The following is a 17,622-nucleotide window of genomic DNA, read 5'->3' on the forward strand; positions in this document are numbered from 1 at the left end:
TACCCAGCATTATCAGCTAAGCCCCCTAACTTCTAATTGAGACACTGATTCTGAAGCACAAGCACTCTAGTAGCAATGCCCAGTATCACTGTCTGTGATTTAGCAGGTACTGAATATTCGAGTTCAGGCAGTGCACTGCACTTTTAATAACTTCACCACTTATGTTCCAGCGTACCCTGGGCACAGGGGGCTGTGCAACACCCACACTCTGGCCGACTCTTAATATGAAATACCCAGCTGGCAGGACACATGGCAACCTCAAGGGGGTCTACAGGGGAATTGCTCTACTCACCTAAATTAACTGCACCAGGCCCGGACTGGCAATCTGTCTGGTCGGGCAAATGCCAGAGGGGCCGCTATATATTGTGTTCATGTGGGCCGCACGCTCCTGAGAAACTGCGTCTCTCTCACACCACTGACTCACTGTTTCAGTGCCCCCTGAAGCCTGGGAGGTGAAGTTACAGACTAAAGCTGATACCTTCCGATACTCATCGCGTGAAAGTCCCCGCCCTCAGCCTATTAGCGGTGGCGCTTCCTGGCTGGTCTCGATAGTAAAGGGTACCGCTGGCTCGCGACAAGTACCTTTCGGGAAGCGCTGAAAGTCGGAGTCCGCGCAGGAGCAGCTGTTTCACTTTTGCTATGAACTAGTCCCGCTGGAAAAAGACACTGCTAGAGCAGCTGGAATCCTAGGAGCACTGCCAGTGGGTGGAGGAGGCGTATGTGCGGGAGAGCAGCACCCCCCCCAGTGGCTGGATGACAGAATGCAACCTGTACCCCCTGAGTTCCTGGGCAGCATTGGGCACAGCTGCCCCGGGGAGTTGGAAAGATGGCAGCGCCAGGGTAATAAATATGTACTGACTTCTCTATATAATGCACAATCCAGCCCTGTCTGTAGGCAGCACCCCAATACAAAACACCTGGCACATCCCCCCCATTTCCTTGTATTGTTACATTTTCATATTATGGGGGGAGCAGAAGGCCTCTGTATATACTGTGTGCCACCATAGGGCATAGTATAAGGATATCCAAGGGAAATACATTCTTTGCCCCCCCCAGGGTTCCATCAGATTTCCCAGAAAAAGGTGTCCTACATCTGTGGGTCAGCCTGCCCAGTGCTAAAACCCTGTACCAGATGCAGGCAGAGCGGATCCACTGGGTGCAGCAGTTGGCCAATGAGTAGCATGGATTTCTATGGCATCTTATAGCAGCCCCTCTGGCATTTGGCAGAACCCACAGATGTATATGTATATATATATATATATATATATATATATATATATATATATATATATATATATATATATATATATAAAATGGCAGAATGGAGTGCACAACCAAAAGTTCATCCACAGCCTGGGTGCTAGTCCAAAGGATATGTAGAAAGCTGCATGGATTGACAGCACTCCAAGGCAATAATTCACAGCGGGTCAAATAGCAAATAAAGTGGAGATTTTATTTGTGGTCCAACAGTGCACAAGTGAAATAAAACTTAAATAGGTTACAAATGGCGCCAAAACACCTGTATCCAGGTGTCTGTCAATCATCATTAACTGTACAAACAAGTAGGCAAACATACACAATGCGCTGCAGGAAAGTCGTTCTTATGCGAAAGACAATACAGATCCTTACCCTGAAATGGTCTGGTGTAAACCTAAGGTGGCAACATTTCTCAGAACCCTGTTATTAACCCGTCCTTCGCCCTGTATTGGTGGACCAGAAGTGCACGGAACTTCTCAGTGAGGAGCATCGCAGGCGTTGCTAGGCAACGCGTGAAGAACTGCTCGTTACCCAGCACGCAGCCAATGGCAACCCTAACAGGTACCAGCGACAGTTGCGCTTTTAGGGCAGAAGAGTGAGCTGCTGACACTCAAATCACTGGAGGAGATAAATCACTTGCAGGGCAGGGTCATGATTCAGGGTTTAGAGCCTAGTGAGACAGAGTTAAAGCCACCTAGGTTATTGAGACCGACAATTAGGGAGAAACAGGGGTGCAGCAAGGTGAATATGAGTTGAAAGACGGTGTACTGTTCAAAAGGTCTAATATGGGGCCTCAAAAAGGGACTTAGTTGGCAAAAAAAGAGACATAAAGGATAGGCAAATAGTGGTACATGATATGAGAGGAGAGTGTATGTATATGTGTATATATATATATATAGTCAAATACAAGAGTCCTCTGCACTCAACCCATTATCAATATATTTAAGACAGCAACATTTTGTGCATACTGCTACTAAAAAATGCCTTACCCTTTAAACAAAACAAAATTAAAAAATAGTGGTGAGCACAACTTTCCCTTGTTTGTTATAGTTATACAGGAGCAGTGACCAGCTCCATGTTGTAGCTCCCACCCCTCCCAGCTATAGTCAGGTGATCCCACTGGTGTCTAATAAAAGGGCAGCCAAGTTTGGGAGTTTTACTTTGAAAGCAGCTAGTAAGTTGCAGGTAAAACTTAGTCCCTTTGTAAAATGTATAATGAAGCAATAGAATTCTTAATGAATCAGATGAAAATTAAGCGTAGGACTGGCCAGATATGGGATGACTTTGACGTAGTTGGCCAGCTTAAATATATTGCAATATATGGACAAACAATCCCTGTGTTGTTTAAAGGGTAAGGCATTTTTTAGTAGCAGTATGCACAAAATGTCTCTGTCTTAAATATATTGATAATGGGTTGAGTGCAGAGGACCTCTTGTAGTTGACTATATATATATATATATATATATATATATATATATATATATATATATATATATATATATACACACACATATAGGAAGCTGAAGCACACTGGGATTTGTCAAAATAAAACTTAATTTATTGGATCAACGTTTCGGTCCGCACAGGTACCTTTATCAATAATCTATCTTGATAAAGGTCCCTGTGCGGACCGAAACGTCGATCCAATAAATTAAGTTTTATTTTGACAAATCACAGTGTGCTTCAGCTTTCTATATGGATATACATTTTTTTTCTCTGAATAGCACCTGGGTCCTTGCTCCAGTAAGTGTGTGCCACAGCCTTACTACACACACATATATATATATATATATATATATATATATATACTGTTTCTCATAGTTACCAAATAACTATATGAGCTCTGCATTCTACCCAAAGCTAGGGAATGGGGGGAGCCTTAAGGCTTTGGGTATGTTGGTGTGATTAAGATTTTGGTTCTTGTTAATCCAGCAAGCTCAATGGGAGGCAGAAACATACAACTGGGTGAAAATAGCACAATGCTTTATTCACCAGTAGATCCTTCCAGGAGATTTAAGGGATCCATTCAGATTACAAAGGGAGTTCCATCTTAAAGTAAGAAAATATCTTATTAATGTGTGAAGTTATGGGATTCTCTCTCCCTGAAGCAGCTGTTCTGGCACATATTAGGCAGCTTCAAGAAAGGGTTGGTTGACTTTTAGCAATGGGAAAAATACAAGGTTCAGATGGAGGTTTCATCTTCCTCTAGATCAGCCAGCAGGTAGGTAGGTATCATTAAGACAAAGAGACTGAACACTTATCTGCATCAAGAAACCCAAAAATTAAATTGGATGGTTGCTGTTTATTTCTAGACATCAGTCTCAGTTCTTGATTAATCGTCTTGTTTGTCGCCGAGGATTATTGGGAAAATGTGACTTTCTATGGAGACAATAAAACAGAGAAAAGACACTCATGAGCTGGACCCTGAATAGAATATAAAGCAGTTCCCTTTCTGTATCTATCCCAAATTGTACTGCGCTACTGAACATGTTTGCTTCCTTATAAATAACCAGAAATAACCAGTAACAGGTTTACCAACTGACACATTACACATTGTCCCTGGATCAACTTGTACTATGAGCTATCTTCCATAACCCTGTATTCCCTCACTTGCTAAAAAGCCATCCAACCCCTTCTTAAAGCTATCTAATGTATCAGCCTGTACCACTGATTCAGGGAGAGAATTCCACATCTTCACAGCTCTAACTGTAAAAATCCCCTTCCGAATATTAAGGCGGAAACTCCTTTCTTCTAATCTGAATGGGTAACCTTGCACCACCTACTGGTAAATAAAGCATTAGAGTCATTATTATATGATCCTCTTTATATATTTATACATACTTATCATATCACCCCTTAAATGAAGATCCCCAATTTGGCCATTCTCTCCTCATAGCTAAGATTTTACATACCAGCTTAGTTGCCCTTCTGTACCCTCTCTAATTCAATAATATCCCGTTTGAGAGCTGGAGATAAAAACTATACGGCAAATTCTAGATAGGACCTTACCAGTGCTCTATACAGTGGAAGAATAACTCCCTCCTCCTGAAAATCTATGCCCTTGCCCTTGCGTGCTCATAAGCAAGACAAGACTCTAGAGGAGAATGTGATATGGTGGCATTTACCTGTATATGTGGTTATAAAACAAAATGAGCAGGTAAATGAAAAACAGTGAGATTTTTATGTTTGTGGCATGCAGCTGGTATGTTCCCATGAGGACAACAGCTCCTTATATATATTCTAGCTCAAGGATATAGGATATACATGGAGCCATAAGGCTGAATCAGACATGAGCAACATGTGACCCACTTGGATATCAGTGAATTCCCAATATGTCCCCAAATTACAAATAGTAAGATACAGAAAGCTGTAATTCACCATCTGGTCAGCTACAGGTTGCCCATCCCTACTTTACTCCAGCACAGCTCTAATATAAGGTAACAGCTCCGTAATTTCACTACTTGCAAATCACATTTTTCCACTTGGGGGTGCCCTCTGCCATACCTGCAACCAGAGTGAACACTCATTTAATGGGCCAGTGTGTTTTTCCAGCATCAACTGCCGACCATTAGCAATGGGAGAAATACAAAGTTCAGGTAGGTAGGTATCATTTAGAAAAAGAGGCAGAATACTTACCTGCATCAAGATACCCAAAAATGAAATTGGACGGTTGCTGTTTATTTCTAGACTTCAGTCTCACTTCTTGATTAATCGTCTTCTTTACCTTCTTTGTCGCTGAGGATTATGGGGAAAATGTGACTTTCTATGGAGGCAATAAAACAGAGAAAAGACACTCATGAGCTGGACCCTGAATAGAATATAAAGCAGTTCCCTTTCTGTATCGCTCCCAAATTGTACTGCGCTACTGAACATGTTTGCTTCCTTATACATAATCAGTAACAGGTTTAATAGAATGAAGAAGTCGATTGGCAGAGACCCTGCCACCTCAAGAGGCCCAGGAGAATTGCGGGCCAAATGGAGTGAACCTCTAACAAAATAAGCTTTAGTATAGAACTGAATTATAATCCTTGCTCTGTGGATCATTTTGGTGGAAAAATCCTTCCTATAGACATTGCCTTTTCTATTAATAACATTGGCATCAAATACCAACTTTACAGGCCAGGTGGCAGCACCAGATACAGAACTGGCCAGGGACACTGCACCATGCAAAGCCTATTAAAGCCACTGCCTGGTTGCTAGGGAGAGAGACCTTAGAAACCAGAGAACTATTAAAGTGAAATGTAGTCAACTAAAAAATTATTTTCCCAATAGAATACTTATATATGCCTCTGTGATCTTATAGCTGTGTCTCACTGGCCATTGCTAAACTACAATTCCCAGCATTCTTTAATAACCAGTAGCTGAGGTGTAGCTCATTTCACAGCTGGCAGGCCACCAGAGATCTCAGCAAGGCCATCATGAGTAGGAATGGGGGAAGTCCAATCAGGGACCCCATGAGATATGATGGTGGCTTTGGTTCTGTCTCACATGTAGCTCACATGTGATTGGCTGATACAGAATCCCCCTCTGTGCCATTACCCCAAAGCTGTATGCTACTGGCAGGGGGGTTAATAGGGGAAACAGACCCTCGGGAGTCCCAGGAGAAAAGAGGGCCCAGTGTACATCCCATCAAATACCAACAGCCCTAAATATAGACATGAGAGTGCACTGAGGGAAACTGGGGGCAAGTGACTCTGAGAATCAAAATGCAAATGCAGTGGCTGCAAGTCTAATCCCAGTCTCTAGCCATCACAGCTGCATATAAACTGGAAACCTGCAAACTTCCAAGGACACTATGTCTAGCTATGACTATTAAAGCCATTCCCTGGTTGCTATGAGGTGAGAGCCTTACCAACATGAAGCCTATTAAAAGTCAAACATACAGAGCGGTCAAATAAAAAATCTAATTCCTAATAGAATACTTCTGACTAACTTGGTGTTGATACTTGTAGTTGTCCAGCCATTGCCAGACTACAAGTCCCAGCATTCCCTGTGACAAGCAATAGCTGAGTTGTAGTTCAGTTAACAGCTGGTGGGTCACCAGACAGAGGAGATCTAAGCAGGACAACCATCAGTGGAGATTGGGGAGTCTAGTCAGGGGCCCCATGAGTTTTGATGATGGCCCTGCTTCTAAAGCTGCTTAGGTTTGGGGTTGATTCTGTTTCATTAAGCACAAGTTTGACTGGTCACATGTCACATATGTACCTGAGCATGTGATTGGCTGCCAGTGCCTGGGATGCCATGACTTAGCTCAGTATGACATCACTCCCAGGGAAGCTCTGATTGGATGAAAGTTGTCAGGGAAGTTAACTTGAGGGCTCAGGTATGGATGGCAGTTATTTCCGTTCAGGATTCAGAGGTAAGTGGAACTACTACAGAATCTGGGGGGGAGATGACATATTACAAAAGGGGAATTAGGGATGGTTTGCCCCACATGATTTATGGAAGCTTAGGGGAGTGAGGACAAACCACCCAAAACTACCCTTGGTACCAAAGCTCTCAAAATTGACCCCCATTGCCTGCTATTGTATGTATGCCTGCCTGTGTATGGCCAACATAAGAATCCCAATCACAACAATTCATTTCTATGTCAATCACCCACACCCAAAAAGGGTTTTTAGCTATTACTCTGTAAAGTCCCCCCTACATGTGCATTTGGTAACCAGGATCACCCACACTTGGGTGGCAGGGGTGTCCAAGGTCCTTGATTGCACCAACCTTTTGTATCTCTCCTAATCAGCTTCATTCTATTAAATCTGCTACTGATTTGTGTTACTGGTTATTTATAGAGGGGCAAGCATATTCAGTAGTGCAGTACAATTGGGAAAGATAGTGAAAGGGAAAACCCAGTATATACAGATATATATGGCAGAGGGGGCTCAGCTCACAACTTCTCCTCTTTCTCTCCCCATAAAGCGATTTTTCGAGATTTTTTAGAGAGATTTTGATCGAATTCTTAGAAGAAGATAGTCTTTTTAAACTGATCAATAACATCAAAGGCAGAAGAATAACAGCAACCTGCCCAACCCATTCCATTGGGGATCATCTGGAGGAAGGTAAGGATTCTGCATTTTCCTTCTGTAAAATGTTAAGTAGATGAGGCTGAAAAAAGACACACGTCCATCAAGCTCAACCTTTTTGTGCTAGCAAAACCTCACTGACCCTAAAGCTAAACCTGTGCTTCTCTAGATATACTGAACTACAATTCCCAGCATCCCCTATGAGTTGTAACTCTAAGGCAATGTGTATTTCATGTTCCTTGTATATTTATTGCTACTTTTGAACTTTTATTAAGCCTCTCTTTAGTTATAAATGTCAACTGTGATTTGACGTCTAGGGTCCCACTCATCCTACCAACTGTCAAAAGCAACTGTTAAAAGCAACTGTCACTAGCATCAGCACTAGTGTGGATGATACAGTAGAACCCCCACTTTAAATGCCCTGATTTTAAGTTTTCCCTTATTTTACATTGTTATTGTGTGGTCCCACCTATATTTTATGCATAATACATTTCCCTGATTTTACATTTTACTTGAGTTTACATAATTTTTTTTCTGGTTCCCTGAAAAATGTAAAATGGGGGTTCTACTGTATATAAGAAAGGGCTGCAATAGAAACAAAAGTAGCAAATGGCAGAATAAAAAAATGCCTAGCATTAGGAATTATTGTGTTATGGTGCAGGAGCACGAATCATAGCACAGCTGGTTATGGGAAGCAGGCACATTGGGTACATGCAGCGATCTCTGCATTAATAGGACAAATTAATCTCAATGCATGATGGGATCTGTATTCTTATCACAAGCCAGCCCAGATCATGACATTATACAATACAATTCTACAAAACTACCTTTTCTTGGCAGCATTATTCCCCCTATAATATGTGTAAGGTATCACTCTTGGCTGTAGACATTGCCATGTTGCTCAATATAGTTTTAGATCCAGACATTATTCAATATTCCCATAAATTGTGAGCCAGGGGCTTAGAGACCCCAAGGCAGGACTTAGTTTGCTTTCCACAATTCCAGGGGTAAACCTGCAGCAAATAAGCACATACCCCAAATAACACTAACTGGCCATGTAGGTGGCATTATTACAATGTGTAATTATAAATGAGAATAAGGAAAAATTTAAACAGGAAAAAGGAAGAGTTGAAATGTTTTGTTTGGCCACTCAAAGACTTTTGCAGTTGCTGTTTAGTTGCTATAGTTTAATTACCATAACAACCACACACCAGTTTGGAAATAAAATTAGTACATGAATAGATGGGCTGAAAAGAAATAATACTAGTACTGGTTTAAACCAATGGGGATAAGAAGTGTGAAAATGTCATAAAATTACTACTTTGCCCATATCAACTTCCCTTTCCCTACCTGCTCAGATGTGTAGCAGTGAGGTTACAGAGAGGCGCTTGTCTTGAGCTTGAAGTTTACCAGCAGCTACAAACAGTTGTATTCTTTATCTCCACTGAAGCAGCCACTTATACTAACTTTTTTTTCTCATACAGGAGTGTCAAGATGGGTGCCGGACATTCTAACATCTTGCGTCGGCACCGGCATTCTGAGGTAAGGCAGATGGAAATATCAAGCTGTCGCTTCATGCCTGACGATTAGAGACCTTACCAACAGATAGAAAAGAAAATTAGTCAGATTATAAGAAATATTTCATAAACCCATTTGACAAACAGTTTTTTCTGATGTTCATGACAAATATCATGTTTCATAGTAAGTTAGGTTGAAAAAAGACACACATCCATCAAGTTCAACCTTTTGACTTTTTTCGCCAGTTGATCCAGAGGAAGGCAAAAAAAACCATTTGAAGCCTCTCCAATTTGCCTCAGAGGGGGAAAAAATTCCTTCCTGACTCCAAGATGGCAATCGGACCAGTCCCTAGATCAACTTGTACTATGAGCTATCTCCCATAACCCTGTATTCATTCACTTGCTAAAAAGCCATCCAACCCCTTCTTAAAGAAGGAAAGTCTAAAATAAAATAAAGCTTTAATTATTGGCCATAAAATGTAAATATTATTACCAGCAAGCATTTCTTCATTCCGTTTTTCGTTCATTCTTGCGCTGTAATCGTTTTTCAAATAAGTGGCAAGCTGCACAGAAACGGATGTCTTTGCTCTAGTCCATAAATCCTTCTAATTAGGGATGCACCGAATCCAGGATTCGGTTCGGGATTCGGCCAGGATTCGGCCTTTTTCAGCAGGATTCGGATTCGGCCAAATCCTTCTGCCTGGCCGAACCCTTCTGCCTGGCCGAACCCGAACCCTAATTTGCATATGCAAATTAGGGGTGGGAGGGAAATCACTTGACTTTTTGTCAGAAAACGAGGAAGTAAAAAATGTTTTCCCCTTCCCACCCCTAATTTGCATATGCAAATTAGGGTTCGGATTCGGTTCGGTATTCGGCCGAATCTTTCACAAAGGATTCGGGGGTTCGGCCGAATCCAAAATAGTGGATTCGGTGCATCCCTACTTCTAATCCGGGCACACGCATGCGCAATCCGTCTAAGAGTAGCCCTGCGCAATCGCACTATGATCTCCCGTCTTCCTGAGAAGAGATGAGCTTGGGTCATGTGATCTGCCCATTCGTCATCCCTAAACTCTCTCTCTCTGCCTGCCTGCATTTATTCCACCTTGATTGATGTTCCCCTTTGCCTGGTAACAAAGGGAAGCTTTGAAGCGAGCACAGGAACAGAGGACACGCAAATATACTCAGCGTTCGGGTCTGTAAAACATATTGTGGCACTTACAGGCTTATTCAAAGAATGTTCACTATAGATGCGACACCAATGCTTATCACTGTGTATCGACATATGCGCGCTTGTTTGGTTACACCACAGGGTCACGGAAGAGACGCATGCGTACTAGAGACAAAGCGCAGGGAGGCAATTTGAAAATGGTGGCGCCAAAGCTTACACTATAGAAAAATTTTGGAATGGAAGTGCACAAAACTGTAAAGCCATTGCAATTTTCAATGCGGCGTTTCAGGAGGGGGGATAATGGCAAAGAGAAAGAGGGAGGTTATTTTTAAAGCTATCTAATGTATCAGCCTGTACCACTGATTCAGGTAGAGAATTTGACTATAAAAAAAAAACCCTTCCAAACAATTAGGAGGAAACTCTTTTCTTCTAATTGGAATGGGTGACATCATTGTTCAATATTCAATATCATTTGCAAGCACTTAACCATTGTTTCTTAATGGTTTCCCATTCTCTATAGACTGTCGACATCAAACAGTCTCTTGATGCTTGTGAGCCCCAGGTAGGTGTCTCTCTTTCAGAAATGAAGCAGGAGCTGGTGAGAGTCATCCAGAAAGAGATGAAGATAGCAGCAGGGGCCGAAAATCTGTACCATGCCACCAAGGACAGAAAGACCAGAGCCCTGATGAAGGAGCTGAGGAAGAGCAGCGAGAAGAGGCTGAAAGCCCTTTACTCCTCTCTCCTCAAGCTCAATGAAGAGATAGTTCGGAGGGAAGCAGAGCATGTTCGAGGTGAGTCACAACAGGCTCTAGCCTCTTTTCTATTGGCATTATATGGAGTAACATGTGTCATCCTAACATCCCATCCACTACCCCTTCATGGACATTAAACTAAGCCCCACAGAACTATAGATGAATTTTATGGCTTTTGCATGTACTTTTCAAACCACTGATTATTAATAGCATCTTACCAAATCAAGAAACATACTTAAGCCTTAGGTTCAAGAAAGTTTTTATATTTGAAAATTCATTAACTATGTTTATTTACTGTCTCTTTAGATGCAGTAGTGGAGACTGCTAGTGACACTGGTGTAAACCTCCCAGCAGAAGAGGTCAGCGCACCTGAGGTTCAGGTTGTTTCAGAACCTGCCAGTGATTCTTTCCAAGTGAGTATTTTATACTGATGCCATTCATATCTTGGCCAGAACATAAACATTGCTTTTATCATATCCATGTGATGCCACATTCATTCATTGCACAATTGTCCCTTGTTTGCAGCATCAACATGACGAATCCACTGAAGAACCAGTGCCAGAGGTAGACGAGGTGCCTGAAGAGCCATCGGAGAGGTGAGGATATTGTTGAGTTTATTAGAGACCAGATTAAATCCCTACCCCATACTTTCAGCAAATAAAATCTTCACAATAACAGGATTATTCTTCTGATTAAAGTAAAGTATTAGATTGGCACAGAAGAGGACAGATGGTCATATGCACCTGCACTTTGGCTGGGAGATTACACAATACATAATTCAATAGCACAAAGCTACCTATGAATTATGGCTATGGGGTGCTGTGCTATTGAGGATTATGGAGAATGAATCGGCTAAGGGTAAAAAGAAACGCAAAATAACAAACTTACTTTTCCTTATAGTGAGATATCTGTGGATGAAGAAAACATCAGCCCAACTCCACCTGATGCAGCAGAAGGATGTCCACTGGCAGTGACAAAGGACCCACAGTAAGTTGCAACCTGCACATGATGATACTATTAACATTTCATTTGAAATAAAAATGGGTATTTCTTTTTCAGGGCTTTGCAGTTGACCAACTACACACTGCAAGATTTCAACCAACGTGGTTTCCTAGGCGAGGGCGGATTTGCCAAGGTAATATTAAACTTAATCCATAATTAGGATGACTATTGGCAAATGCAAAAATAGTGGCTAAACAGTTAGTTCGGTTACCTTGCAATGATGGGGGCAAGTATGGATCGATTCTTGCAGTTCTCTGAAAGGGGTATGGATGTTCTGCATGTATCTTCCTGCGTTTCCTGAGATTTTCTCTTATTCCAGGTTCTCCTTGTTGAACACGCGGCAACCAAAAGATCCTATGCCTTGAAAATCTTGAAAAAGGAGAGCATCACCTCCTCAAGGGGCATTGAAAGGTCAGTTTATGGAAATAATCATTTTAGTACGGTTGGCTTTGTTACTTACTTGTTTTGACAATGAATGCTTTTAATATTCAGGATCTTGCTAGAGAAACGGGTTGCTTTCGCCGTTGCTGACCACCCTTTCATTGTGGATATCCACGCCACCTTCCAGTCAGAATACCATCTATTCTTTCTGATGGAGTACGTTGCTGGCGGCTGCTTAAAGAGCTACCTGCAGAGGGAAGGTGCATTTGAACAACCAAGAGCTATGTAAGTACAAATTAACCTTTACCTAGAGTCACGCAGGTGCCATTCATACAAAGTAAGTAGTATACGGGGTCTGGCTCCTTGTTTATCTGACAAAGGCAAGAGGATGTAAGAAAACATCATTATTTGGAAATACATAACATATTTATTTAAGCCGAGCTGCATGCAGAACATACCATGATAGTAAGTGGGTCTCTTGACTTACAGCGAGCCACTAATATTTAGACAGAGATACACTACACTAACAAATATATGACTATGTATTCAATAACAATGATGGGAGTCTCTTTGCAGGTTCTATGCTGCTTGCACGCTGATGGCCATTTCCTATTTACATGAAAATGACATCATACACCGGTAAGTATATTTATTATTTTCATGTATATGAAACATTTTGCAATATAAAATGTAAGGGAGCATTACTGCTAAACATATCAAATGAATAGAAGCCAATATTAATATCCCCTATAGAGCATGACCACAAGAGCAAGAGAACTTCAGCCTTGTGCTTTTAAAAGGCCATGGATCTACTTAGTGACTTATAATATCCTTATATTTTACAAAATTAATTGTATTATTCACGTTACATCACTAATTATTTCCCCTTTTGTCACAGTGTCCCAGATATGTTGTACTTTGCTAACTTTTGCTGTTGTTTTACCACAGAGATCTCAAGCCGGAAAACCTGCTCTTAGACAGCAGCGGATACGTTAAACTGGCTGATTTTGGGCTGAGCAAAGACGGTAAGGATTCTAATAAACTAACACATCAAAAAAAGGTTCAGTTTCACATAATGTTATTGAGGTTCATGAAGTGACTGACATTTGTAGTTTCATATTATGAGAAAGTGAGAGTGAACTTTTTCTACTAAGTTGTGCTTTAGCAGAGCAGATTAAAGGAGGAAAGAAAAGGTGAAATCACTGGAGGGTGCCAACTGTTAGGCATATCCCCCATTGATTAGTATCACTTAATGTTCAGTTTGATTGCTGAGCATGCAGGTCAGAATAAAAAGAAAACTGAACAGTTACTGTATGTGTATAATGTGGCCCAGCAACTAGTGGCCAACTGGCTAAAAGGTTAGAGAGAGACGCAACATAGTGATTTGTGTTCTGGCTGTTACCTTAGACATCTGTTTACTCCAGCTATTATGGATTACATTTTTTGGCTGACTATATTGAAAATATATTTTTCACAGACAATATTTTACCCAGTTTCATTATCAAACTAAACATTATTAAACTGAGTCGATACAGATAAATAAGCCCCAACTGATCATCCATTTAATTACAATAACTGTTTTTTTCAGGAATTGGCTACGAAGGCCGAACAAGTAGCCTGAAAGGATCTTTTGGCTACATGGCGCCAGAAGTCCTCGCCAGGGAGCCATACTCAAGATCTGTCGACTGGTGGTCTCTGGGCATTGTAATATACGAGATGCTAGTTGGGGAGGTAAGTAGAAACCTTAGTAACTGGACGGAATAGGCAACTGTTTATTAACTTAATAACATCAAGCATCAGCTATATTAGTTACATATGGCCACAGAGCAATAGAGAGATTTTTGTACTTACCGTTAAATCTTTTTCTCTTGTCCTATATTGGGGGACACAGGCACCGTGGGGATGAAGATCCTGCAGCTGGAGATGGACACTATGTTGCAAAATAAGACTCCTCCTCCTGCTCTGGGCTTCATCCCCTGCCACCTCCTACAAACCTAAGTTTCAACCGAAGAAGGAGCAAAACAGCCCAAAACAGAAGAGAAATCAAAAATAACACCCTCTGAACTAAACATTAGAAAAATTGAATAACCAACGTAATGGAAAAAACTTCACGGAGATCGTGAAAAAACAGTGTCAGAATAGGGAGGGAAGGCCTGTGTTAGAGTCCTGCATCGGGTCGGGTACCCGCGGGTACCCGCGGAATACCCGACATCTGGCAGGATTGTGGGCGGGAACTCATGACCTAACTTTAATGCGGGTCGGTTATCGGGTCACAACTCCCTATTAGGTGTGCCCCCCTAGATCGGGTCCGGTTCATGTGGGAGGCTGGAGCGGTTTTTCTGCCCTGGCTGCCGGGCTGCTTAACTTGTGTGCTTAACTTTGTGTATGATGCTGGCGCGCCAGGCAGCCGTACACTTCCTGTTCCTTTCCTGACTGTGTGAAAGCGAGGCGAGTGACGTCACGACACGCACGCTACTGCGCGCCATTGTCCACCAATTGGCATTTAGCACTGCTGAATTTCTTGGTGCGCACTGGGGCGGGGGGCGTGCCCACGGCGTGGTAGTCTTGTTGTCTGGCTGCGAGACGAGGTATGGCGCCATTTTAACACCAGGCACGCGGCACACAAGTAGGACGGAGTGGACAGACAGACTCACACATTCTGCACACAACAGTGCCACAAGCAAGGACCACAGCAAGTCAGACGTAGATACATTTACGGCGTTGTGTGGCTAGAGAAGCCCTGCTGACTGTGCTGCGGAGTGCTGCGTGCGGACTACTGGGAATGCGAATGCGTTGCCCTAAGACCTAAGTCAAGGTACGGCTATTGGCTAATAGAATAGGGCCCCCGAGTCGACTGTGTGTGTAAGTGGTGGACGGTCGGGTGGGTGGCTGTTTCTTTATGAACTGTCTGGTGTGTGCGACGTGTTGCGTGGCGCAAACAAACAGTGCGCACGTTGCATGCAATTAATGAATCAACAAGGCAAGCCAGTAATTATGTAATTATGGCACTAGCTAGCAGTAGCTATTCACTCAGGATAGTCAGGACTCAGTCAGAGCTTCACTCAGTTCACTGTAATTTTTTGTTTTATCTAGAATCTTTTGGGGAAATATGGCGCTGCCTTGCTTGGTGTGTGTGACTCTGTGACTCATGTCTCACTCACTCACTGTAACTGTGGTGTATTAATTTTTCTACTTGCCAGTTCCTGTTCAATACTGCCACAACAAGCCAAGGCAGCACAACAACAACCTGCTTGCAGCCAGAAAGCCACACACAGTCACACCATCACCAGACACCGGCAGCCATTCTCCTGAGCACGCTCACCGCCCTAGCACCGCCACCAGGCATCATCCACTACCACCACTGCCACTTTATCACTACCATACCAAGAAGAAGATCTTACCAACTGCAACTGGCACTGCCTTGGTGCCGCACGCCCGGCGAACTCTGCCTGCCTGCTTCAGATGACGTGGCAGTGCCCTGTATGATTACACATATGTAGTTCTTTTCTCTTATGTGTAATCAAACAAACAGCCAAGCAATAACTGTAAATTCTAACTTCAACATTTATTAACAAACACAGCAACAACAATGACAATAATGTGAATGTAACCAGAATGTCTTATTTGTTGTTAAATAAATGTGGAAAAGATTGTCTGCCAATATGCCTCTTTCTCCATTTTATTTTCTTTTAAAATGTCCTTTTTAAAATGTAATTGCCTTGCAATAGTAATTTTTGAAATTCCTCCAGTAGGGGGCGCTGCAGACAGACATCCCCGCGGTTCCGGTGCGGGTAGCGGGAACATGCGGGTCAAATTGGGGGTTGCGGGTCCGGGTCCAGGTAGCAAGTATGCGGGTCGGGTGCGGGTAGCGGTTCCAAGTGGGTCAAATTGCGGGTTGCGGGTTCGGGTTGCGGGTACGGGTCGGGTACGGGTCCAAAAAAATGGACCCGCGCAGGACTCTAGCCTGTGTCCCCCAATATAGGACAAGAGAAAAAGATTTAACGGTAAGTACAAAAATCTCTCTTTCTCTTGCCTAATTGGGGGACACAGGCACCGTGGGGACGTCCCAAAGCTCCCAAAAGGGTGGGACACTGCATAGTAGTTGCCTAGCTAACCACAGCGCTGAGCACCTTCCTCCCAAAGGCAGCGTCGGCTGAAGCATGCGTGTGGAGCCTGTAGAAGCGAGTGAAAGTATGGAGAGATGCCCATGTGGCCGCTTTACAGACACTAAAAGAAACTGGGGTTTGTAGGAGGTGGCAGGGGATGAAGCCCAGAGCAGGAGGAGGAGTCTTATTTTGCAACATAGTGTCCATCTCCAGCTGCAGGATCTTCATCCCCACGGTGCCTGTGTCCCCCAATTAGGCAAGAGAAAAGTTGTTTGTGTGGCAGCATTTTTGATTGCATTTGTAGGGAATATAAATGGTATGCTAAGATATGCCCACTACAATCTATCCTTACAAACCCCCTTAATGTATGTAGCAACAGGTTTTGAATCCTTCTTAGCCACTTACAACTGATTAGTTCTATAAAATATAGTAACAGAGAACTTTCTTATGTTGCACATTGCAGAAACCAATGCTGAGACCATCTACTGGTTTAGTCATCCCGACGTTCCTGGCAGGAGATGCTGTCAACTTAATATCAGGGGTAAGTTACTCAGTAAGTTAAGGGCGCAAGCTGTGAACTAACCAGTAATTCATGAACAGGTAGCACTATCCTTGCATCCCTTAAATCATTTCCTTCCAATTTGTGCAGTCTAACTGTGTATTAGCCTTTATAGCCATTAACTGTCACACAGCGCTGCAACATAGCTTATCTGCTAATGTTTCTAAGGTCATTCTCTTTCTTTGTAGCTCTTACAGCGGGACCCATTGAAGCGGCTGGGCTCAAGTGAAGAAGATGCATGTGATGTTATGCATCATTATTTCTTTCGAGTAAGTTCATCTATCAATCAACTTTTGGTAGCTACAGAAATGAACTAAGGGTAAGGCCACACGTGGAGATTCGGCACTGAGGCAACTTTGGGCGACTATTGAAAACGCAAATCGCCATGTGTGCATTAGCGCAGGCGACTTTTCATTGTAGCCTATGGGGAAACCCGCTTTGGCAGTTCGGGGAGATAGTCGCTCAAAAGACGAGGGGATTAGTCGCCAGGCGAAAAAAATCTCCCCGAATCTCCTCGTGTAGACTAGCCCTAAAGGTACAGATGAACTCCCAATGTTTATATGCTAATCAAACATATTTTAAATAAAATAAAAGTGTAAGTATGCTAAGTAACAATTAATAATAAATGTTTTTATATTGTCTATAAACCAGAGCATTGACTGGATGGCTTTGCTAGAGAGAAGAATGCAGCCCCCGTTCATACCTGAGGATGTTAGACTTTCCGAGGATGGAGATCAACATCTAGTTCTAACTCCTCCCTCCGAGGGTTCCTTGTCCATGGAAAAGGAGATTGCGGAAGCCTTTAGGGACTTCGATTATACCGCAATGTAGAGCTCCAGGATCAACCTGCAATGCCAAAA

At 42.7% G+C, this 17,622-nt stretch overlaps 1 protein-coding gene and 1 long non-coding RNA gene across 2 annotated transcripts; one reads left to right on the top strand and one right to left on the bottom strand.

The window, feature by feature from the left end:
* Positions 1–3,027: 3,027 nt before the first annotated feature.
* Positions 3,028–9,450, bottom strand: LOC121399473. The gene is made up of 4 exons (XR_005965054.1): positions 9,288–9,450; positions 8,628–8,871; positions 4,894–5,020; positions 3,028–3,636 (listed from the first exon to the last, which is right to left on the bottom strand). It is a non-coding gene; the product is annotated as an uncharacterized LOC121399473 (long non-coding RNA).
* A 3,403-nt stretch (positions 9,451–12,853) lies between these two features.
* On the top strand, positions 12,854–17,593 carry LOC121399038 (serine/threonine-protein kinase N2-like). The gene is made up of 6 exons (XM_041578828.1): positions 12,854–12,897; positions 13,046–13,122; positions 13,686–13,828; positions 16,667–16,744; positions 16,951–17,031; positions 17,414–17,593. The coding sequence occupies exons 1-6, from the start codon at positions 12,854–12,856 to the stop codon at positions 17,591–17,593; spliced, it is 603 nt and encodes a 200-aa protein (XP_041434762.1).
* The last annotated feature ends 29 nt before the right edge of the window (positions 17,594–17,622 follow it).

The sequence above is a fragment of the Xenopus laevis genome, chromosome 1S, assembly GCF_017654675.1.
Source record: "Xenopus laevis strain J_2021 chromosome 1S, Xenopus_laevis_v10.1, whole genome shotgun sequence".
Lineage (NCBI taxonomy): Eukaryota > Metazoa > Chordata > Amphibia > Anura > Pipidae > Xenopus > Xenopus laevis.

What these genes read in the sequence shown, in the direction of transcription:
- LOC121399038 (XM_041578828.1), top strand. Translation starts at nt 12,854, where the DNA reads ATGACCACAAGAGCAAGAGAACTTCAGCCTTGTGCTTTTAAAAG. An exon ending in CAGCCTTGTGCTTTTAAAAG is followed by an intron (nt 12,898 to 13,045) that starts GCCATGGATCTA and finishes GTTTTACCACAG; the next exon opens with AGATCTCAAGCCGGAAAACC. An exon ending in CTGTCAACTTAATATCAGGG is followed by an intron (nt 16,745 to 16,950) that starts GTAAGTTACTCA and finishes CTTTCTTTGTAG; the next exon opens with CTCTTACAGCGGGACCCATT.